At 40.3% G+C, this 22,448-nt stretch overlaps 1 protein-coding gene across 1 annotated transcript in view; it reads right to left on the bottom strand.

The window, feature by feature from the left end:
• LOC135703711 (uncharacterized) overlaps nucleotides 1-22,448 on the bottom strand; it is a 70,954-nt gene that overhangs the window by 2,805 nt on the left and 45,701 nt on the right. Inside the window, exons 5-9 of the mRNA XM_065224995.1 lie at nucleotides 15,361-15,499; nucleotides 13,988-15,297; nucleotides 962-1,282; nucleotides 750-897; nucleotides 479-693 (exon numbers count right to left, since the gene is read on the bottom strand). Of these exons, the coding sequence (XP_065081067.1) occupies nucleotides 479-693; nucleotides 750-897; nucleotides 962-1,282; nucleotides 13,988-15,297; nucleotides 15,361-15,499 (2,133 nt within the window). The remainder of the gene's footprint in view (nucleotides 1-478; nucleotides 694-749; nucleotides 898-961; nucleotides 1,283-13,987; nucleotides 15,298-15,360; nucleotides 15,500-22,448) is intronic.

Consider the following 22,448-nt stretch of genomic DNA (forward strand, 5'->3'; position numbering starts at 1 on the left):
AAACAGAACGGATGCGATAATGGATGCTAAAGATGAAGCGTTAAGACTTGGCAGTTTTTTTTTGTTCTGTGACGAGTGATGATGACGATCAAATAGAATTTGAACCAGGGTGTAGGTAGAATATAGCGTGTTCTGAATCGAGTTGACTTGGAGAAGCGGTCAGAGAGGTGTGAGAACTTGTGGATGATTTCATTATTTAGGTTTTTATGAATCTGGTGGGTTCGGGTTCAAGGTGACTTTCAGTTCTGATGTGATTGTTCTGTTTTCTGATCGTGATCATGAGCTTGATCTTGCCGTTGTGGTTGAGCTTGAGCGTGCATGTCAGAGTTGCTGCGGTTATCGTGAGGTGAGGTGGGATGCTTCGAGGGATGATGAGTGGTGTTGTTATTGTTATTATTGTTATTATTGTTTGCTTGGTTCGGTAGCAAAATGATAAAATTAGGAGGAGTGTCCTTATCAGAGGAGGTGCTGTTTTTACCCGGCTCCCGGAATATGTCCATCCGGCGGTCGTGGTTCACGCGGTTTCCATTTCCGCTACTGATAGTGGTGATCTTATCTCGACACGTGTAATCGAATGGATTCCACGCAAACAGCCAATAATCTCGATCGTTGGTGTGGGCATAATGAACACCTAGTTTCAGCTCGCTCTGGTCCAGGTCGGACATTTCACAGTTGTATGTCGAAGCTTGCGAGCTGCAATAAGAATCCGTTGAAGTTGATATTTTGTTGGATGTTTTGCTCGTACTTACCCAAAACTGAACGACAAACACTTGAAGGCTGATGATTCCCTTAACCGGACGCACTCGTTCTTGCAGTCAAGTTCTGTATTAACCGATATTACCTTCTTGATAGCCGAAGAAAGTAGTTTTGCCGGTGATCCGTAACCTAGATAGCAGACTAGACAAGACAAAAAAAAACAAATAACATTATCCGCCTTCCACAGCATCACCCAGTTCCTTACATTTCTTCGCATGCTTATCGTCGATGATGGGTTGGATCTCACAGCCCTGGCCGTAGCTTGCTCGCTCGAACACATCGAATCCTTCGTCAAATACCAGGTGGCGATCCTTGTCCATATCGCGTACGGGCCAATCCGACAGCTGGCAGTTGTCGATCACCGAGTTGATCGAATGCGGTCCAAAGCTGTAGGCGAACGCACGGCACGTGAACTTGGAGGCCTTGATGCACTCTAGCTCACATTCACCGACTGATCGCACCGTCAGCGAGTCCCGCACTATCGCCTTGTAGAAGCGCGATGAGTCGACCACTCGGATGAAGCATTCTGAGGAGGGGGTGAAATTCGAAAGTTATTCGGTTAATTCGACGGGTTTCTTTCGGATGGAGCTTGGTAACTGGGCGTCTGATGCCTAGCATACCGAGAGAAACAAAAAAAATTCTTTTAAAAGAAACGTTATCAATGTTTCAATCAGTATTGTAAGCGGTCAAGGTAGTCGACATATTTTCTGTGAAAATCGACTGCCTTTGCCTCCGACATTTGCAAAACAAGCTATCATAGTACAGTACTAAACTAGAATGTCATATGGCAGGCTCTGTCATACGACACTGCCGCCGAAGACCGTCAAAAATGTATGTATTTTAGTTTTTCTCGTAATAAGAGCTGCTGATGTTGTGCTTTTGTGAATTCTGAAAATAGCAAGCAATGATGTCCTAGTAATAACATTTTTGATCATAAATAGTTTAATTTACACCAAATTGAGAAATTAGAACGAAATCACACATGTCATATGATAGTTATTTGATAAATTTCTTTTTGCTCGAATGTTATTCTATCGTTTGTGTTTTGTGAGAGAGACGACGGTAGAGCATGAGTGTACGAATACAAACAGACTTTCGAGCACGACAACGAAGCGAGTGTAGTAAAAACGTCGATTGTTTCAACCCCTGGTTTCAATACCTTGTCAAGTGGATCTAGCGATTTTGAGTTTTCAAAATGGGAGACTTTGGTAGAGAGTCAACTAAACTTCTTAATTTTTCAGGTCTTACTCGGAAGATATTTCGAAGGAGCCTTCTGGATTTTTTTTCTGTGACTATCAGACTTCCCCAGAGTACAGAGACTCTATATTTTTATCTTGAAGTCTTCTGAAATTTACACAGTGGCTACCAGTTGCCATATGAAGAAAAATACGGTGGAATTTTTTCAATATTAATCGACTTTTCCGGATGAGCTCATAAAGGCTTCATTGTAATTGTAATTGTTTAGTGATGATTCCCGTACCTTCGGTTAAGTTGACGTATCTAGGGACCAATCCCCAGGTCTATGCACCACTGCCCTTCCCGTTGCACTTATCAGCTTGTGCGATACTCTAGACTCACATGGGTGGTCTCATCCTCACTGAACGCTGGCGCTGCTTTGACATTGATGGCGCGCCATGCGTGGAAAATTATGAACCTCGTTACAGAAAAATGTTTGTTTCATAGTGTTGATGTCATTGCTCATCTAATCTGTTAATTGTATCGGTATCGGTACAAAATAAATTTACTTACAATGTGAACCTGATTTTGATCTAAAAATGATCAGTGAACGGGTACCACTTGCTACATTCGCTCATTATGAACCTGTCGTTTCTAACTTATCTTAACTATTTAATAAGTGGAAACCATAACATGGGTTACGCTTCCCCTAAGCGGACCCTCCTCATCCTACATCTGTCTTAAACGCTGTCCAGACTGGAGAGTTATAACATGTTATAACGGTTGTCAAATAATTGCAACACAGAAACCACCATCAAGATAGCTCTATAACATGTTATAACTCTGTAGTCTGAACGTACTATTATAGTACGTTCAGACTACAGAGTTATAACATGTTATAGCGCTATCTTGATGGTGGTTTCTGTGTTGCAATTAGTTGACAACCGTTATAACATGTTATAACTCTCCAGTCTGGACAGCGTTTTACCTCAAATACCAAATGGCAATGGTTTGAATTATAGATACTATAGATTCCATAGATAAGCGGAGGCAATGTAGAATGTAGCCAGACACCCTTCACTCTTTGGAATTTATAGAGACAGATAACAGCGCCAATAGAGATTAGTGACGTTTAACGCACACACACTAACGGGAGTCTATCACCGTGTAAAGTTGTTTATTATTTTCCTCTGGCTAACCTAAAAATGTATGAAATCAGATCTGTCAAAATGAGTTTGACTGCGATTTGTTATGTATTTTCCTTGGATTTCCCCTAACACGCTCTCACATATCGCACCAATACAACCGGACGTGAAAATCTCAATAGAGCATTTCAGGCATAACATTTGATAACGGCACAAAAGCATTTGTAAACAAACTTTATAAGGCCCTTTACACGCGAACAAAAGTACGCTCACGCAAACCAACAACATCATCGGCTAGGAGCAACTATCACCTTTCCGAAAGTGGTATTGGTTTGCGTGGGCGCACTTTGGTTCGCGTGTAAAGGGCCTTAGAAAGTTTGTTTACAAATGCTTTTGTGCCGTTATCAAATGTTATGCCTGATTTTATGAGACGTTTCTGGTTCAACTCATGAATGAACTTTGACAGGAGGCGGTTACCTAACGGCTGTGAGAAGCAATATCAATATCATCAAATTCTGGCAGGCAAACCAGCTCCTGTCATTTCATAAAATGGACTATAAGGCATTTTACGAGACGTTTCGAGTCAGCTGTTTTTTTCTGTTTACCTATGTTGACGTTTACCAGCGAGCAGATTTGTTGACATACCACGACCAAAATCAAAACAAAAACATCAGACGTAAACAATAACAATGCCTCGAGCGCGTTCGAGTGGCCCGCCAAGAACTGTCATCAAGACGTCACGTAAAATAGCTTATAGGTCTTTGACGATACAACGTTGAACTGCAGCGTTGGAAGAAAACACGCACACCATCATCTATACATGTACGAACCCACACCACTGAGCAGAGGGTACAGCGCAAATCAAAACACGAAGCGGTGTCATCACTCATCGTCATCACTCAGCTTCGGCAGCTTCCGTTTACGATTTAATTCGCCGTCATTGAAAAATACCTTCTTTATAAAATAGAAAAGTAATCATTATTCCAACGTAATTTTTGAATAGCCAATAGCGTGCAGCGTTGGCCAAGGAAGACGGCATATTTTATTATACGTTTTTTTTTACGTAGGACTACGTCTTTGATTTCTATATGGGGGTACACTTTGTGAAAACCGAGGGGGGCGACACATTTAAATCTCAATTCTAGATGCTCAAAAAATCTCACACTAGCGAATCAATCTTCGAAAAATCATCTTTCATTTCTCGCATCTATTTGCATCGTGCTTCATCTTTTTGCAGGAAATCTTCAAAATCGACATAAATCTTCCTTCTATCTACTCAGCGTGCGTGCAGCTAGCCACAGCAAAACACAATCTTTTCTGCATCGTAGATAGAGTCGCCCCCCTCGGTGAAAACCGAAAATGGAACATGTAACAAATTAAGAATGATTTTGAACGTTAATAATTCAGCTGCCCCTGGTCCAATTTCAATAATCAATCAGAAATATGGCTATGCATCGATAACAATGCTTCCAAATGTTGATTTTCAACAAGAAACTATTGAAAAACTGGTAAATGTCCAGCTTTGTCCAAAAGCGTCGAATTTACTAACAAATCCACCAATTACCTGCATGCATATGCTGCTTCCCCAGCACAGTCGTCAGAGAGCAGTAAGTAGACGAAACAAGTCGAAGTGGCATTCGCCTCCGATCCTCGGGCGCGTGCGAATAAGGAGGATGGAATTGCGTAATATTTTGCCTATTTTGCACACTTATCGCCATATTCAGAACCAAACGCCGTCTGGCTCCCCGTGGTGGTGTCAAACGTATCTCCGGTCTGATCTACGAGGTGTGCTGAAGGTGTTCCTGGAAAATGAGGCCCGTGATGCTGTCACCTACACTAAACACGCCAAGCGTAAGTGGCCATGGATGTCCTCTTCAATAAAACGGCCCTTTTCAGGGCCATCAAGTAAAGAGTTGGAATAGAATTTATCTGTGCCTGTTTGTCCATATTCAGAACCACAAGCCCCCAACGACCACACAAAATGCTCTCCAGAGTTGTAATCTTGGAACCAAACTTGGAAGCAGGGGTGCAAGTGATTTTGATTGATTCTCTTAATCAATTTTCTCTTTGAAAAAAATTACTACAAATTTTGTACGCCTACAATTCGAAAACGGAAAGAGTTGAGATAATAAATAATTGATCAATTAAAAGAACTAAATGCTCTTCACATTTATTCCGTCCACTAGCGGTCCTACGTCAAGCTTCCGTTCGTGCCCCTAGGCACAGACCCTTCTACTTTTTTTAGCAATAATTTCGATACGTTGCGTTTTTTTCCATGTATACTTCTATGCAACTTCTATTATGTTGAGCAACAGCTTCATAAATCATCAATTCTCGATTACTTTTTTGAAGGGTCGTATCTGAATTTATTATTGTTTTCTCAAGTTTTTCTGATGCGTATAACGTGGTAATGATTGAAAATGGATGCAATCATAACGAAGTGAGAATCATGCTATCGCAATATAATGATGATGACATCGATCATCCTCTTCCCTCGGCTGATCATCAACGTCCACGCTGGCATATGTCAGACTGACACCTGTCATTTATTGAGCCCTGGTGGTAAAGTTGGCGGGGGACTCCCAACAGTTTCAATGTGCACTCACGAGATGGCACTGCGATCACATAAGGGTGGTGTATCCATTTCCTTGTTCGAGGAATTGATTTGTGGGATATCTTGTTAATGAAATATCTTTGATGTAGCCGAACAAACTGTCAGTTAGTGTAGCGAAACAAGCAAGTATTTTAATCATGCGATATTTACAGAGATACTTCTGTCCCCATCATCGGATGAGAAAACGGTAATAGAGATTTTCTTCAAAATCTCTTCGAATTTTTTGTGATTACTAGCTCATTTATTGATATTATTCTAACCTGAACCGCGGAAATCTTAAAAAATATATTCTCGCTACCGATTATAGACTGTTGCTTGCCTAAATTCATCTAAATCATTTAGAAACTTTGATGTCAAAATCGCATGAGAATTATTCTCATGAGCGCTTGGTCATTGCAAAATGACAAGAAAGCTCATGATAGGTAGCTTCGTCTCGTGATAGTGAGAGGACCGGTTTTCTCACACTGCAAATGAAATTCACGTAATATTCACCTGAAAAGGTACGTAGATATTTTCCATTTTACTTTTCAGGTGAATATTACGTGTTTTGGGAATGAAATCCCGTTCAAATTATGCATATTAATATCAAGAGATTTTCACGTAAATTTTACCGGGTCTACAGATGATATTCAAATTGGCAACACTTAAAAGTTACGTGAATTTTCAAGTAAGTTTCGCAGGGTTTTACAGTTATGTTTAAGTAAATTTATGGTAAATTTTGATTTATTTTTTCATGAAGTCTATGAAGCCAATTATTTTGGTAACACATTTCATTTGTTTGCTGAGATTCAGCTAAGTATTATCCGAGACTCGGTAATCAAATCAGTGCTAACATTTGAAAACGGCACAAAAGCCATTTGTAAACAAATGGTTTGTGGGCCCTTTACTCGCTACCCGAAGAACGCCCACGCAAACCAACAGCATCGTCAGGAAGGGGAAAATTTCCCCTACCCGATGTTGCTGTTGTGTCACGTGGGTGTACTTCAAGTAGTGAGTAAAGGGCCCACAAACCATTTGTTTACAAATGGCTTTTGTGCCGTTTTCAAATGTTAGCACTGAAATGTCACTTTTGCTGAGATCTCAGTGAAACTTATTTTTACCGAGATTTGCACAGCCGAGCTCGGTAGAAAAAACTAAGTGTGTAGAACTGATTCTAGAAATACTCACATTTTTTACTTTCGGAAAGGGTTTCAATTTCTGGGAGCTCTGTATTTTCATTAAGATCGCTGATTTTTGTAAAAGAGAATAGAAAGCGAAAATTGATCATCGTTCTATTTTTTTTTGGTTCTCATCATTTATGTTAGCCAAGAACTGATGATCTGGAAGCTTTCAGAAATCCCCCGTTTACTGGAATAATCTTGTAGCTCGCAATTTGGAATTATGAATAGCCCAAATAATCTGATCCTGCATTCGCTTTTTCATTTCTGGATTAATAAAACTTCTGATTATTTTCTGGATTCCAATGAATTTTAAAAACTGGACTGTTTGGCAATCCCACATCTTCCAACAATGGGGAATGCCAATACTTTCTACTGTCACCATCTTGAAGGTTACGCACAAAAAATTTTCACACCATGAGATCACGGAAAATTTACGTGAATTTCATATAACCTTCACCAGCATGACACATGGACACGACCAGTAAATCCAGTTAATTTCATTAACATGTCGTTGAATTTTACGTTTAGCATGTAAATTTGATTAGATTCTTGTTTTTAAGAAGTCACCTGAATTTGCAGGTAAAATTTACGTTTGTTATTGGTTCAGTGCATTGTGACATGACGGCCGTGATTTTTACCAGCTCTGATTGTAATATTATGAGCACAAAACGCTTTCCTCACTCCACATTCCGATTTGTTTTGCGAAAAGCGGAAAAAGGAAATATTACGCAAACTAATACTCGATACACTGCTGCAAACATTTGCTTTGTATCTAGGTACCGTAAAACGGGGTATCTTTGATAATGCGGGTAACTTTGATAGTATAATGTAAATATTAAATTTACTCGTTGCGCTTTTTCCAAATTAGAAACATTGGTTCCATATTGTAGCTTAGGGTATTTCCGTTGATATTGTGTATAGCTTTTATTTAGTATGCGTTAGATATTTTACAAACATATTAAAAAAAAAAACAATTTTCGTGTTTTTCGCCTGTTGGAAAAAGCACTCAAACCATCACTTATGAAATGTATTTCCGTAATAGCCATCACAAAGTCAATGTGGTATTCTTATTGCTTATGATGTTTTCTGACTATATACTTATTCAAAGTTTCATATTTAAAGAACTAAATTGTTTGAGTTTCAACCATATTTTTCTACACTCATCGAGCATTATCAAAGTAGCCCCAAATCAAAAAGCTGAAGTTCGGTCATATTACAAATACTTTGATTTCCTTTAAATTTATTACCACAAACGAAGTGACAGACGACTAACTGGCGAAGAAATCAATTAAAATAATGTGGTTTGCTGTAATAGAATTTTCTTAGAAACTTGTGCCATCATATTTGAACATAGTTGATTTTGTGTGCAATATGATCTTTGACAGTGTGCAAAGAGTGTATCATTTTGTCATTTTTTATGCATTTCAATTTAGAGTGGTGTGAAAGAGATAGAACCAAAACATTCTAGTACATTTAGTGTTGCCATGTGGTACAATCCATTAGTAGTGTTGCCATGTGGTACAATCCAGTAGTAGTGGTGTTGCCATGTGGTACACTGAAAAATAGCAATAGCAGGTGCGTCACCAAAGTTTTCGAGCCGCTTCGTCTGTCACTTCGTTTGTGATATTACTGACTAACTGACTTGGATCTTCAGTACTTGTTTTAAAAATATAAAATTTGATAAACATTCATTGCTGTAAATATTATTTAGGATATACACTCCCGAGCATAAGTTTAAGGACACCCCCAAAAAAACATGACAAATTTGTTATGCTCATATCTTTGTCATGTTACTTCCAATTTTCGTTCTCTTTAGATCATTTGAAAGGTATTGAATGGAACTTTCCTCGTAGGCAAATTGTTCAATATAATTTTCAAATTGTGTGTGCTAAAAGTTCACCCAAAGTTACAATAATTTTCAAAATTTACTCTGAAGAATCGTGACTGATTTTCTCAGAATTGGGTTGGCCAAATTTTGAAATTAAAGTAGTAGTAGAACACTTAGGGATCGTCCATTAATTATGTTACACTTTTAGGGGGGAGGGGTTTTTGGAAACTGTGACGAGACTTACGAAAAACAATTAAGGTCCATATAAAAAATGTGGCAAAGGGGGGAGGGGGAGTTGAAAATGGGCCAAATTTGCGTGACATAATTAAAGGGTGATACGGTCAAAATTTGGTCAATATCAACTTGACGTATATCTTTCAATTTTGCATTTAAAAAACCTGAACACCCCTCATTTTGAAGGTGTGTGTGTGTAGAATGTTGCTCCTATTTTGATTTTGGAATTCACTCTTCAGTTGTCAAAATGCCGTCCAAGCAAGAAGAGCAGCGTATCAAAATTTTGCTCGCGCATCGCGAAAATCCGAGCTACTCGCACGCAAAGTTGGCAAAATCGCTAAAAGTTGCCAAATCAACCGTTACAAATGTAATTAAAGTGTTTGGGGAACGTTTGTCGACAGCCAGGAAGTCTGGATCGGGGGGAAATCGAAAACCGGAAGCCGCTGAGACGACAAAGAGAGTTGCCGGTAGTTTCAAGCGAAACCCTAACCTCTCTCTCCGAGATGCCGCAAATAAGCTGGGTGTATCGTCTACAACCGTGCATCGAGCCAAAAAACGAGCCGGACTATCGACTTACAAGAAGGTAGTGACTCCAAATCGCGATGATAAACAAAATACTGTTTACGACGATGCTGACGAAGTTTGACTGCGTGGTAATGGACGACGAAACCTACGTCAAAGCCGACTACAAGCAGCTTCCGGGACAGGAGTTTTATACGGCAAAAGGAAGGGGAAAGGTAGCAGATGTTTCCAAGCACATGAAACTGTCAAAGTTCGCAAAGAAATATCTGGTTTGGCAAGCCATCTGTACCTGTGGCTTGAAAAGCAGCATTTTCATAGCTTCCGGGACTGTCAACCAAGAAATTTACGTGAAAGAGTGTTTGAATAAACGTCTGCTACCTTTCCTGAAGAAACACGGTTGTTCCGTACTGTTTTGGCCGGATTTGGCATCTTGACATTACGGTAAAAAGGCCATGGAGTGGTACGCCGCCAACAACGTGCAGGTGGTTCCCAAGGACAAGAACCCTCCCAACACGCCAGAGCTCCGCCCAATTGAGAAATACTGGGCTATTGTCAAGCGGAACCTAAAGAAGACCAAAAAAACTGCTAAGGGCGAGCAGCAGTTCAAGGCAAACTGGCTTTCTGCGGCGAAGAAGGTGGACAAGGTGGCTGTACAAAATCTGATGGCAGGGGTCAAGTGTAAGGCCCGGCAATTCGGATTTGGAAAAGCGGAAGCCTAGCTGAATATTTTTCCTGAATTTTATACTAATTGAACTTGAAAAAGAAATTTAATTTGATTTTTTAAATAAACGATTTCACCGATTTACACGCGTTTTCCCTTGACCAAATTTTGACCGTATCACCCTTTAATGGACCTTTCCTTATGCTATACCATTCATACCATTTAAATAACCTTTGGAGATCGAAAATTGAACAAAACCTATTTGCATGTTTTTTGGGGTGTACTTAAACTTATCATCGGTAGTGTACTTTAAAAAACTATCAATGTGACCCCGTTTTACGGTACTTCATTTTGAGCTTTTGCGCACAAAACAAAAAAAAAACTGCACAACGAAGAGCATGAACATTTTTCACGAATGTCAGTAAGAATATTTATTTTTCATGGTTGTTTGGGCCTCCGCTTATCTATGGACTCTATAGTATCAATAGTTTGAATGTATCAATATTAGGGTGCCAATGAACGTATGGAGAAAAAATGACCATAAAATTTCAAAAAGATACCCACTGCAAAATGTTTATTGCCTCGAAAAAAGAACCTATGCCAAATTAGAAATTAGATTCGGCACAGCTTGGGCACATCCATCGGCACACCTTCGGCGCAATCTCGTAGGCATTGGATTGTTGTAAATAAAATGGAAGTACTACTGGACATCTGTCATTGAGGTTGTTCACAACATTACGTGTTATTTGACTGTATATTCAGGAACATCCTTATCCACTTATAGATCTAAATACGAAATGTAAGTTCTATAGTGGGGGCCTCCCTTAGCTCAGTCAGGTGCAGCTACAAAGCAAGACCATGCTGGAGGTGGCTGGGTTCAATTCCCGGTCCGGTCTAGGAATTTTTCGGGTTGGAAAATTTCTCGACTTCCCTGGGCATAGGAGTATGATTGGACTTGCCACACAATTATACCAATGCAAAAATGGTACAGGCATCGAAAGCTCTCAATTAATAACTGTGGAAGTGCATCTAGAACACTAAGTTGAGAGCACGCAATAAGCTAATATGCGATATGCAATAAGCTTGATATGCGAAGAAGAAGAAGGTTCTTTAGTGGGCTCAAGAGAAAGAGGCAGTTGATCAAACCCCATTAGTACCCTTAATTCAAATAATGCTGCAACTCACACACTACAGAAGTTTATCCTCTATAGTCGGTTTCCAACAATGTTCCCAACTAGTTCCAACTCTTTCCGGTTGCTTTCGTATCACGAAAGGCTAAGTTTCTGGTCCGCCTTTGAGGGTATTATGAAACCCTAAAATACAGGACTTTTATTACCCTATGAACACAAAACACCATAATTTCGCACACCCGCCACCTCCCGCGTCATCCTCAGTCCGATTTATCCTTGCGGTTTCAAACCAAAACATTCAAGGTGTCAGAAATACCTGGTTGCCGGGATGGGTAATGGGTATTTTACAAACAACCACAGCTTGCTCTATGACCGGCACAATCGGCACACTTGCGGCACACTGACAAAAAAGATGACGCAAGATTGGTGTGCGGAGTGACCTACCCCTTGCCCTAAATATGCTAAATTTGAGCTCAATCGGACTTGATTTGGGGGTAGCGCAAAGCGGTCAAAGTTTGACCTTTTTCACTCTCGAAACATGAAATTATGGAAATCGATTTTTTTTCGATGACCAATTGCCTTTTTTTTTCCTTTGGTTTGTTTTTTTCCGTCGATCTTGTTTTCCGTGCTGAGCACCAATGCTACCGACGTGCCAGGAAGGCAGCTCCCACACCTGGACCCTACCTGCCTTAAAAATGCATGAAACATCGAGATCTGGTGTTATCTCGGAAAATGTTTTGTTGTTGTCAAAAATCGACTTTCTGGGACTTGGATTATTTTTCATGAGTTGTAGGGGAAATAGATGTAATGTCGGCCTAAATGCCCCTAATTTAGGCGCATACATAAATTCAGCAATCGACTGAATTTTCAATAGCGACCAAAAATATCCATTAGTACCGTCTCAATGACGCGTTCATCTAGATAAAATAGATAAATAGCAGATTTTTAGCGATGGGCCCAATCTTAGATCCATAGGCCAACATTGAAGCCATTTACCCTATGAGAGATTTTTAATATTGATGAATTGGCTTCTAAAACTGTTCACAATCGTCTCCAAACTACTTGCATATCGATTTTAACCTCAATTTGATTGGTGTCACGATTGTGACGCTCTGAAAGTGAAATTGACAGGTTTTGTGAGTCAAACGCACAGTTTTCATCCTCTTCTTGTTACTTGCAAGCAGGGTTGCTTCCACTCACTTGCTATAAAAAATTGTTTTTCGAAAAAATGAAATCATTAGATGATATAATGATATTGCGTACTTGCAAGTAACAAGAAGAAGGTGAAAAGTGTGTGTTTGACTCATAAAACCTGTCAATTTCGCTTTCAGAGCGTCACAATCAGCGATCTTATGATTCGTGAGCGTTCACTCAGAGTGAGCGCTCACGAATCGTAAAATCGCTGATTGTGAAGCACTGAAAGCAATATTGACAGGTTTTATGTGTCAAATACATACTTCACGACCCTTTTTTTATCCTTCAAGCAGGGTTGCTTCCACTCACTTGCTATAAAAAAATGATTTTCTAAATTTTGAAATCATTCGACGTTATAATGATATTTTGTACTTGTTAGACACAAGAAGCGGATGAAAGGCAAGTGTTTGACTCATAAAACCTGTCAATTTTGCTACCAGAGTGTTACAATAAGCGATTTTATGATTCGTGAGCGTTCACTCAGAGTGAGCGCTCGCGAGTCGTAAAATCGCTGATTGTGACTATCTGAAAGCGAATTTGACAGGTTTCATGTGTCAAACACTTTCCTTTCAACCTCTTCTTGTATCTAACAAGTACAAAATATTATTATAAGTTCTAATGATTTCAAAATACAGAAAATCATGTTTTTATAGCAAGTGAGTGGAAGCAAGCCTGCCTTCAAGTACTAATAACCATTATAACATCTAATGATTTCATAATTCCGAAAAACAATTTTTTATAGCAAGTGAGTGGAAGCAACCCTGCTTGCAAGTACAACATCTAATGATTTCATTGTTCTGAAAAACAAATTTTTATGGCAAGTGAGTGGAAGCAACCCTGCTTCTAGATAAACATGTTCAACTTGAAGCTACGACGCTGCGATATGTGGCAGTCTGAATGCTAAAGGTACAATTCATATTGTGCGATTTTTTTTCAAATAATTGTTCAGCTTGTTTGGGTAGGTTGTGCTTAGTATGACAGAAATTAGATCTTAATCCTTAACTAAATCTGCACAGAGTTCTTAGAAATTATTTATTTTCGTGAATTTTCTTAATAGTCTCCAAGTAAAAATTCTTGGGATCTCCCACAAGCTCAAACACAAAACAAAAAATCCTTCTAGATCCTGGGAATTATTAAGATTTTTCCCTGGGATCTTATGGACTAGGAGCTTTTTATAGAACCTTTTAGACTTCTAACCTCCTTTCACAAAGATTTCAGTCATTAACTCCCCCTATTTTTTTTAGATCTCTCTAAGGATTGTCTATAATTTTCGCCCTGTATTCTAATTTTTCTGTGCAGCTTTTTTGACTTGCCAGAATATAGTTAGTAGGGGAAACAGCCCTAATTGTTGTGGTACGTTAGCAGCGTTAGAAGCCTAATCTTCTAACGCTGCTAACGTACCGCAACAATAGGGCTGATTCCCCTACTTCCATCTGGGATTGTCTCATTTTCCTCATGACTCACATGGCCACCCAACAACTTCCCATGGAAGCCCTTAATTTTGTCCTTAGTGACCCTAAACTTTCTCCGAAAATATTCAATCGATAATAAAAACCAGCAAACTTACGTGCATTGACATCCCTAATCGGCGGGTGTGACTCCGGGCGGCAAGATCTCCGGTCATCGGTCATCGCGTAGATATCGTAATCCCGGTCCGGTTCGACGTCAGCGTAGAAATCCAACAGCTGATAGGGCCGATCGCAGAGCAAACAGTTTTCCCGGGACACTGTCGAGTATCGGTAGCTGAACGTCAAGCACTGGAAACGTGACTCGGAGTAGCACATCCGTTCGCACTCGATCACCGTTGGAGTGTTCAGGGAGTACTTGACGATTCCCTTGTGTAGCCGGAAGCCTTCGCTCGATTTGACCGAACATTCATCGTGACCCGGCCGTCGCGTCCACTGCGGTCCAAAGTGCGCTATCCGATCGGGTCGATAATCTGGGATGGCGAGCGCATTGGGATCTTCGTAGCCGTACTTACGACCCCCGTAATGCAAGATAGTATTATCCTCCGGGTGGTGTTCATTTTTCAGTTCAAAGTAGTTGAACGTCGGTCCGTCGTAGCGTTTGACTTCATTCCGAAGTCCCCAGTAATCGGAATTGGTTTTGTAGGAATCGGATCCACTGTGGCCGTAGGTTCCACCGTAGGCGCCCCAGTTCTTGGTGGCATCCTTTCCGATGAGGTAAGGGATGAAGGTGTTGGGTTTTTCGGAGTGAGATGGGTATTGTGATGGGGGTGGTAGTGGCGGTGGGGCTGAATCGCGGTCTTCGTAGGGGTGGCGAGGACGATGAATGAAGGGGCGATCTTCTTCGGGATAAGGATAGGATGGACGGAAATAATCATGTCGATCGTACGATCCGCTAACGTATGAGGGACCGTGCTGTGGAGGTTTGTAGTGTTCGTGATCGATTGATCCGTAGCGATCGATATCGCCACCGCTGCCACCATAGTTGGGTTTGAAAGGCGGTGGAGGTGGTGGAGGGTAGTGGCTAGACGCGTACCGATCAAAGTCCGGTCGGGTGAAAGTCGGTGGTCGATATTTGTCAACTGCCGTGCTGGGCTTGTAGCGATTCTCCTCGTAGGGAATGCGGTCGTGAGTAGCGAAAGGTTTGTAGTTTTCTGGGTGCGGACGATAAGTAGTGGGTCTTATGTAATCGATCGGCGGTGGGCGATAGGGTTTCATCCCGCATCCATCCTTGCAGCCATAGCTGGGTCGACACGAAGGTGAAGCACTACGGTCGCGTTCGTAGTAGTCGTAGTCTGGATCACGGATCAGATTCGAGTCACGCTGGTGCGGACTTGAGTAGAGATCGATTTGGGACAGGGGTTGATCGATCAGTTCGCAGTCCCCTTGACCACGGCCGGTGGGATCAATTCTGTTGGTGAGATAAGGCACACACGTTCGAAAAGTGATGTTAATTGAATTTTGACGCACTTACCGATAGTTGAACCCTTCACAAGGGAACCTCCGTTCGTCTCCGCATTCCCGTTGACAGTCTTCTACGCGTTCGCAAATTAGCGTTCGCCGTACCCACTGTGGTCCAACTCGCTTTCCGGCCAGTACCCTTCGGTAGCACGCTAGAGGGTGTGGATGGAAAACAGAAACGAGATAAGCAATGTGGTATGTACATGATTTATAATTGCATTAAACATTGTCTTATTAATCCGACAATGCATGGGAGATATCAACTTCTATATCAGCACCGATCATTGGCGTTGCTAGTGTTTTATTCCATACGGGGGGGGGGGGGGGGGGTCTAAGGTCTGTCCAGGCAACCAATGATCATAATGATAATTTATGTAAGTCAAGTCTATGGCGAAATTGTGAGTGGCTCAATCGCGATATCGAAGAAGAGACAGTGCCCCTACTAGTAACACCGACGTCGCCACTAACCTGCTATAAAGACAACTTCGTTAGTCTCGTATGAAAAAGTGAGTAGGTCAGTACACCGGTGCAATTCACGGCCAAGATCATGGAACTCGACTATATCGCAACTAGTACTAGAGGGTTGGTGTTTCTAGATTAAACGCAAAAAAAATATAGACAGTCAGCTCGCAACACCCATTGTTTCGGGTTGCGAATTTTTCTAGTTGAAGAGATTTCCCCAAAATGATTACGACCCGGTGATGTTTTAAAGCAACTTCACCCAAGCACATGATCATCGTTTGCAGGTAGGTACCTGCTCACTTCGCGCACACAGACTTTGATTTGGTTGGGTGTGCTGAATCTAATTTCAATGTTTTATGAGGTCACCGTGGGCGCGTAGTGTGCGAAACTGACAATCACATTTCCACAGCGGAAATTCAGCTGAGGTGACTTTTTGGGGTTATTTCACCCGTGACGAACCCGGAAAGAAGATGCTGGGGGCATATCTGCCCAATGCGTCCTGCCTTTTTGCAGTGGGTTGCAGATCCATTAAAATGCTAGGTGATCTTTCGAAGTTCCATTAGAACTCCAGGAAACATTAGTCACTGCAGCGGAGTTTTTCGCATGAACTGCCACCATAATTTCAGATTCACGCATCGCTTGGCGCGACAAGCTCGTGAACATTGTTGTATGCACTGACTATTCATCTTATTTTTCTCCCCACCCGCTGAGTGCACCATCTGACTGAGAAGAAAATTCCACCTTGCGCAACATTCTACACTCGTTGCATACGTAATGCACGGCACCCCATTATTCTTTCTGCCGCTGCTGCTGATTCGGTTGGTGATCAAGAATCAGAAAAGCGCTTATTCTCTATATTTTGACAGCACAGTAGAGTTGCATTTCATGGCGGTATAGATTTTGGGCGTTCTGCGCAAAAACACAATGGAAGAATGGATCCGAACTGGATATTACTTGCAAAAAGAATGCAAACGGTTTTCCTATTAAGAACGTTAGCGCGGATTTTCCCAATTGTGCTTCGATGGTTGGTTGGCTTGTGCTTGGCTGACAGTTGCCGTGGGCGGACATGATTGTCAAGATCAAACTGTTTTTTCCATCGTCGTAATACTCGTGTATGGGACATTAGGGTGCTTTTAAATTAAGGGTTGTGTCCCAAGCACGACCGCATTTTTGACGCAGCATTACGAGATTGTTGTTGTTAATTACAAAATTATTGATTTATAAATTTTATTCTAAAATAAATAAGCATTCAATTCAAAAAAAAAAATTAATTAGGGGAAATTCAATATCCTTAATAGAATTGAATTTTCATATTTCAAAATTCAGTTCCTATCAAATTCAAAATTAGGTTCCAAACATGTACAACACGTCAGATCATAACTCGTATCGTCCCATCGCGATGTTATCGTGCATTCGAAAATTGTTGGAGAAAATGATCCTTTTTCGCCTCGACAAATGGGTTGAATCATCGAATATCATGTCTTCAGTTTTCTGGTATATGTTAGACAATGACATGAGCTAGCAAAAGAGACAAAGTCCAGCTGCCCTTAGCTGCCCCTACGAGAATCCCACCCACCTAAAATAGAGGCAAAATATCATGTTTTTCGGGAATATTTCACTAAAACCACTATAAATTCCACAAATAGTGCAATGCAAATTTGCACCTAGTTTGTTTTCGTTGGAATAAATGCAGAAACCAGAGCCAACATATGAAAATATACAAAAAAATTACAAATAAGAATTTTGGCATAATATTTTTGAATACACCCTATATCTCCGAAACTAAAGGTTATGGAAGTTTTATGTCTTCTGCAACTTTCCTTCATTTTGATAGATAAAAAACTTTGTTGAAAACACCATACGTCTATGATGCTTTATTCAAAAGTTAGATTCGCGCGCCATCTCTACGACCAAGTTGCGAACTAATTAATTTATTCAGAAGAAACGCTTAACTAATACAAACAACTTTACCGAAGCCAGTATTCTGATAGGATGCTTTGTTCAAAAGTTATTAATTTTTTCCGAGAAAATCACTGATCTGCCCCAGTGTGCGGCGGCTAAAACTCACATCATCAAACTGGAACGTATCCAGTATCGTTGTCTTCGTATCGCGTTAGGATGCATGCACTCGACTCATACGATGAGTCTCGAAGTGTTGGCGGGCATGTTGCCTCTATCGGATCGGTTTTCGGAATTGTCCCTCAGGCTCCTCACCCGTTATGAAGTAATGAACCCACTGGTAATCGAAATCTTTGAGAAGCTTCTTGAGCTAAACCCTCAAACTCGTTTTATGTCATTGTACTACGTGTACATGACTCAGGATGTCAGCCCTTCACAGCATAATCCCCATCGTGTATGCTTCTCCGACTTCGGCAATTCAGTTAGTTTTGATTTATCTATGACGCGGGAGATTCGTGGAATCCCAGAACATCATCGTTCCATGATTGTTCCGTCAATTTATGCTGCGAAGTTTGCAAGATCGTTCTTCACAGATGGATCACTAATAGAGGCGTCCGCTGGTTTTGGTATTTATAACGAATTTCATAGCGTCTCCCGAATGCTTCATGCTCCTTGTTTCGTATATGTTGCTGAACTGGCGGCAATACACTATACGCTAGAAACGATCGCCTCACTTGCACCAGATCACTATTTTATTTTTACGGATAGTCTCAGTTCTGTCGAGGCTATTCGCTCCATGAGGCCGGTAAAGCACTCCTCGTATTTTCTCATGAAAATACGAGAGCTTCTGAGTGCTTTATCTTTAAGATCTTTTGTCATCACCTTTGCATGGGTCCCATCTCATTGCTCGATTCCGGGCAATGAGAAGGCGGACTCACTTGCTAAGGTGGGCGCTATGCAAGGCGATATTTACGATCAACAAATCGCCTACAATGAATTTTTCTTCATTTATCGTCAACAGTCGCTCGCCAGCTGGCAAAATAAATGGAGTGAAGGGAGTTTGGGACGATGCCTAAGGTGTCGAAGAGTCCTTGGTTCAAGGGGTTGGATGTGGGTCGAGACTTCATTCGTCTGATGTCTCGCCTCATGTCCAATCACTATTCGTTAAACGCTCACTTGTTTCGTGTTGGGCTGGGAGACAGCAATCTCTGTGAATGTGGACAAGGTTACCAAGACGCCGATCACATCCTTTGGTCTTGTGCTGAGCATCGTGGAGTCAGATCTGAGCTATGCGATTCCCTTCGGGCTCGAGGTAGACAACCTAATGTTCCAGTTCGGGATATTTTGGCTAGACGTGATCTGGAGTTTATGAAACTCATATATGTTTACTTTAAGAATACTAACCTTAGATTGTAAGTTTGATTAACCTTGTGTTTAGTTTGTGTATTGTGCGTGTAGTTTTTTTTAATGTTTGTTTTCAAGATGAATAAAAATAAGTTCATGTTTTAGGATTAATTAAATATTTGTATAATAAATCATATTTCAAACCTCCTTCTCCCTTTCCCCATCCAAAAAATTGTAAATCTCCACTAACCTCGAGACGACCGCGAGTAATCGGTTCAATTCCTTTAACTCTAGATTTAAGACATTAATCATGTATAATGCAAATGATAACTCGGCTCTGTAAAGTTTATTCGATTGAGCCTGTACAAATAAATTAATATAAAAAAAAACATGTACAGCCAATTTTCAGGTACCCACTGAATAAAGTTTATTCACAATAACCGGAGTGAAAATTCGCTGTTTAAAATACATTTCATATAAAAAACCGGTTTAAAATACTAATAAATACTTCACACCATATTATTACATTTTAATGTTGGAAAACTATGACAGATAAACTGAATTTCATTTGAGTTTGTCCTTTATCTGTGTTCAAACAAAAATCTATCAGACAGCGAACGTTGTAGTTCAATTAAATTGTTTCATATTATCATATTTTTGAGAGTAGCAATTTCAAATTTGTATGTTTTGTGGAAGCTGACATTTGTGCCTTTGAAGTTTCACGCTAAGGCTTCCTTAGAGTATCACCTTAAATTGATCAACCCTCGTTTACACAAGGCATAGGGCTGTATTTAAATTTGCAAACGTTATGGTACCATTTTGATAAATCTTTGTCCGGCTGCATGTATGCCATGAATGTTGCAAATCGTATACTGATAAATCAATGCGTTACAACCCAATACGTTACATTCGTGTAATCCTCATTTCACAAGTAACAACGGCAGGCCTAAAAACAGGAGATGAAATGAAAGTTGAAGACAAAAGCAAAGCTCTAGCTGGGACGTAATAAATATGAATAATAAAATTTAAAATTTTGATTTAAAGAATTAATATTCCAAAGGCACTTTTCCCAAGTCCTTCCCTTTGGCTAGTTTATGCACCTTGTTGTTGGTGGGCGGGCTTAATTTCATGCTTTATAGTGGAGTGTTGGAGACGGTAGGTTTATGGTCGGCGTTGCTGGCTCATGCAGCGATAGAATGGCACCATGGGCAGTCAATGGGAACTACTAAGCTTCCCCTCTCTGATAAACCACTGCATGAGAGAACCAAAGATCTAGTCTAGCAGTGATAGTATCACACTTGTTACTCCTTTAATTGAGAGCCGCGTCGTAGTACGCTTACGTATAGGCACTGACGTTGGGTGTGATACTGGCGGGTTTTGCCGCAAATCACTCTTATTTTAGTTACTTTTACGCAGATAGATTTATTTGGGTTTGCAAGGGAGTTATACTATTGAAATATTTCAGAAAGTGCCCAACGGTACTCCTTCTATTTGCGTTACAAGCTTTCATTGTTGTTTTAATTGAAGTATTACTCAGGAAACAATGTTAAACATCATTTTTGTACATGGTATTGTAACTAATCTTATATGTGCTTCATTTTGATTTGGGATAAGTGTTTGAACTATGGCTCGGGATTTCCACTGTGGCGTGCTTCTATTGTGACATACCCATATATATTTTTGTGGTGCGACATAGTGGAAGCGTGTGAGCATAGTTGCAGCATATACCCTATATAATTTAAAAATCAGCTAGGAAACTAACTTCAAAATGAAGCATTTTAGTCACATGAAGGTGTTACTTGGGTCGAACTAAGATATAATAAATAGGTATAGGCTTAAATCAGGAAATAAGAAAAGGAAAGGAATGTGACAATTAATAGCTTTTAAACTTTTGGAGGTATTTTATTCCCCTGAGTTTGTTGTACTCGATTACTATATTATCCTCTCAATACGCGAAATCTCTTATATATGCGGTTAAAGCATTTGAGTTAACTTATTTCTTAGTGTTGAACTTACATTTGTAAACAGCAGTCAATGTTAATCTATGAACTAAACCCTACGTGACTGTAAAATTGACCTTTCTTTATGTGGTATTGACGCATCGATGCACGTTTAACTTTTCGCGGCTGTCGGAATCAACGCGCCTACGTCTACGGGCCTTACGCAGAAGTGATTCGCATTTCGGTAGAGCTTGCCAAAAGTGTTTTGAGCTTATGTAGTTTAGAATTTGTTCGGTACGGTCGCGAAATTTTGAAATGATTGATACGTTCTTTAAATTTATTAATTTGAAACAAAGCTCAGTAGTAAATAAGTAGAATATCTAGGGAGGAAACCAAAATTAATCAACTTGCCAACATAGGCTATCACATTTATTTTGGTGGCACTCTTTAAGTGATAATAAGCTGTTTTTTCTCTACCGTTGTCTCGCGTGGCGTTCACAATTTGCACGATTTTCGTATCTTACGTAATTTAGATACTTTGACTATATGTTTTTAGTATTACTTCTACGTGAAGTCAACGATTTACATAGTTGAAGATGCTAATTTCAAATAACAGACTGTAGTGGTAATTTTTATACGATAGATGGAGTAGATGAAAGCATAGAGTTGATAGTTCCGTTAGAGTACGGCAGTGTGAAGATTGTATATAGATATTAGAATAGCGAACTAGGACAACTTTTTAAGGAAGGTACAAATCGGTTTTTTCATCTCTCTTTACCAAACTCCCCCTTTGGAGAGGGATGGTGAGGGGTGTCCCCCCCCCCCGCCACCACTGGCAAAAAGAGATGAAAACCGATCCGTTCAAGTACCAACTGTGTGTTTGAAACAGTTCTACCGATTTTTACCGCACTTCAATTGTTATTTGAAGGAAGGCATCCAGTCGTAGGTTTGGAAATTGCAACTATTGTTTACCCCTACCACGATATGTGCTCCTGTCATCGTCGACTTGACGATCTCGAGGGGACACGGGTGGGGTGTACCTTCCTTAAAAAGTTGTCCTAGTTCGCTATTCTAATATCTATATACAATCTTCACACTGCCGTACTTTAACGGAACTATCAACTCTATGCTTTCATCTACTCCATCTATCGTATAAAAATTACCACTACAGTCTGTTATTTGAAATTAGCATCTTCAACTATGTAAATCGTTGACTTCACGTAGAAGTAATACTAAAAACATATAGTCAAAGTACATAACTCTGGATGGGAGCATACCATCAATTACTGTCAATGGTCGAAAGGTACAGTAGCAACACCTAACCATTTACCATCACACGCAAGGTGTAGCGCTTCAACCCAGTGTCGATGAATTGCGTTTGTTTTGAACATCTTCGTAGTTACGAAACGAGCGAAATGAACAAATGAGTTCATTATACATCAACGAATACGCGTTT

This window comes from Ochlerotatus camptorhynchus, unplaced genomic scaffold (assembly GCF_037179485.1).
Source record: "Ochlerotatus camptorhynchus isolate MF236.1 unplaced genomic scaffold, CSIRO-AGI_Acam_v1.1 ptg000220l, whole genome shotgun sequence".
Lineage (NCBI taxonomy): Eukaryota > Metazoa > Arthropoda > Insecta > Diptera > Culicidae > Ochlerotatus > Ochlerotatus camptorhynchus.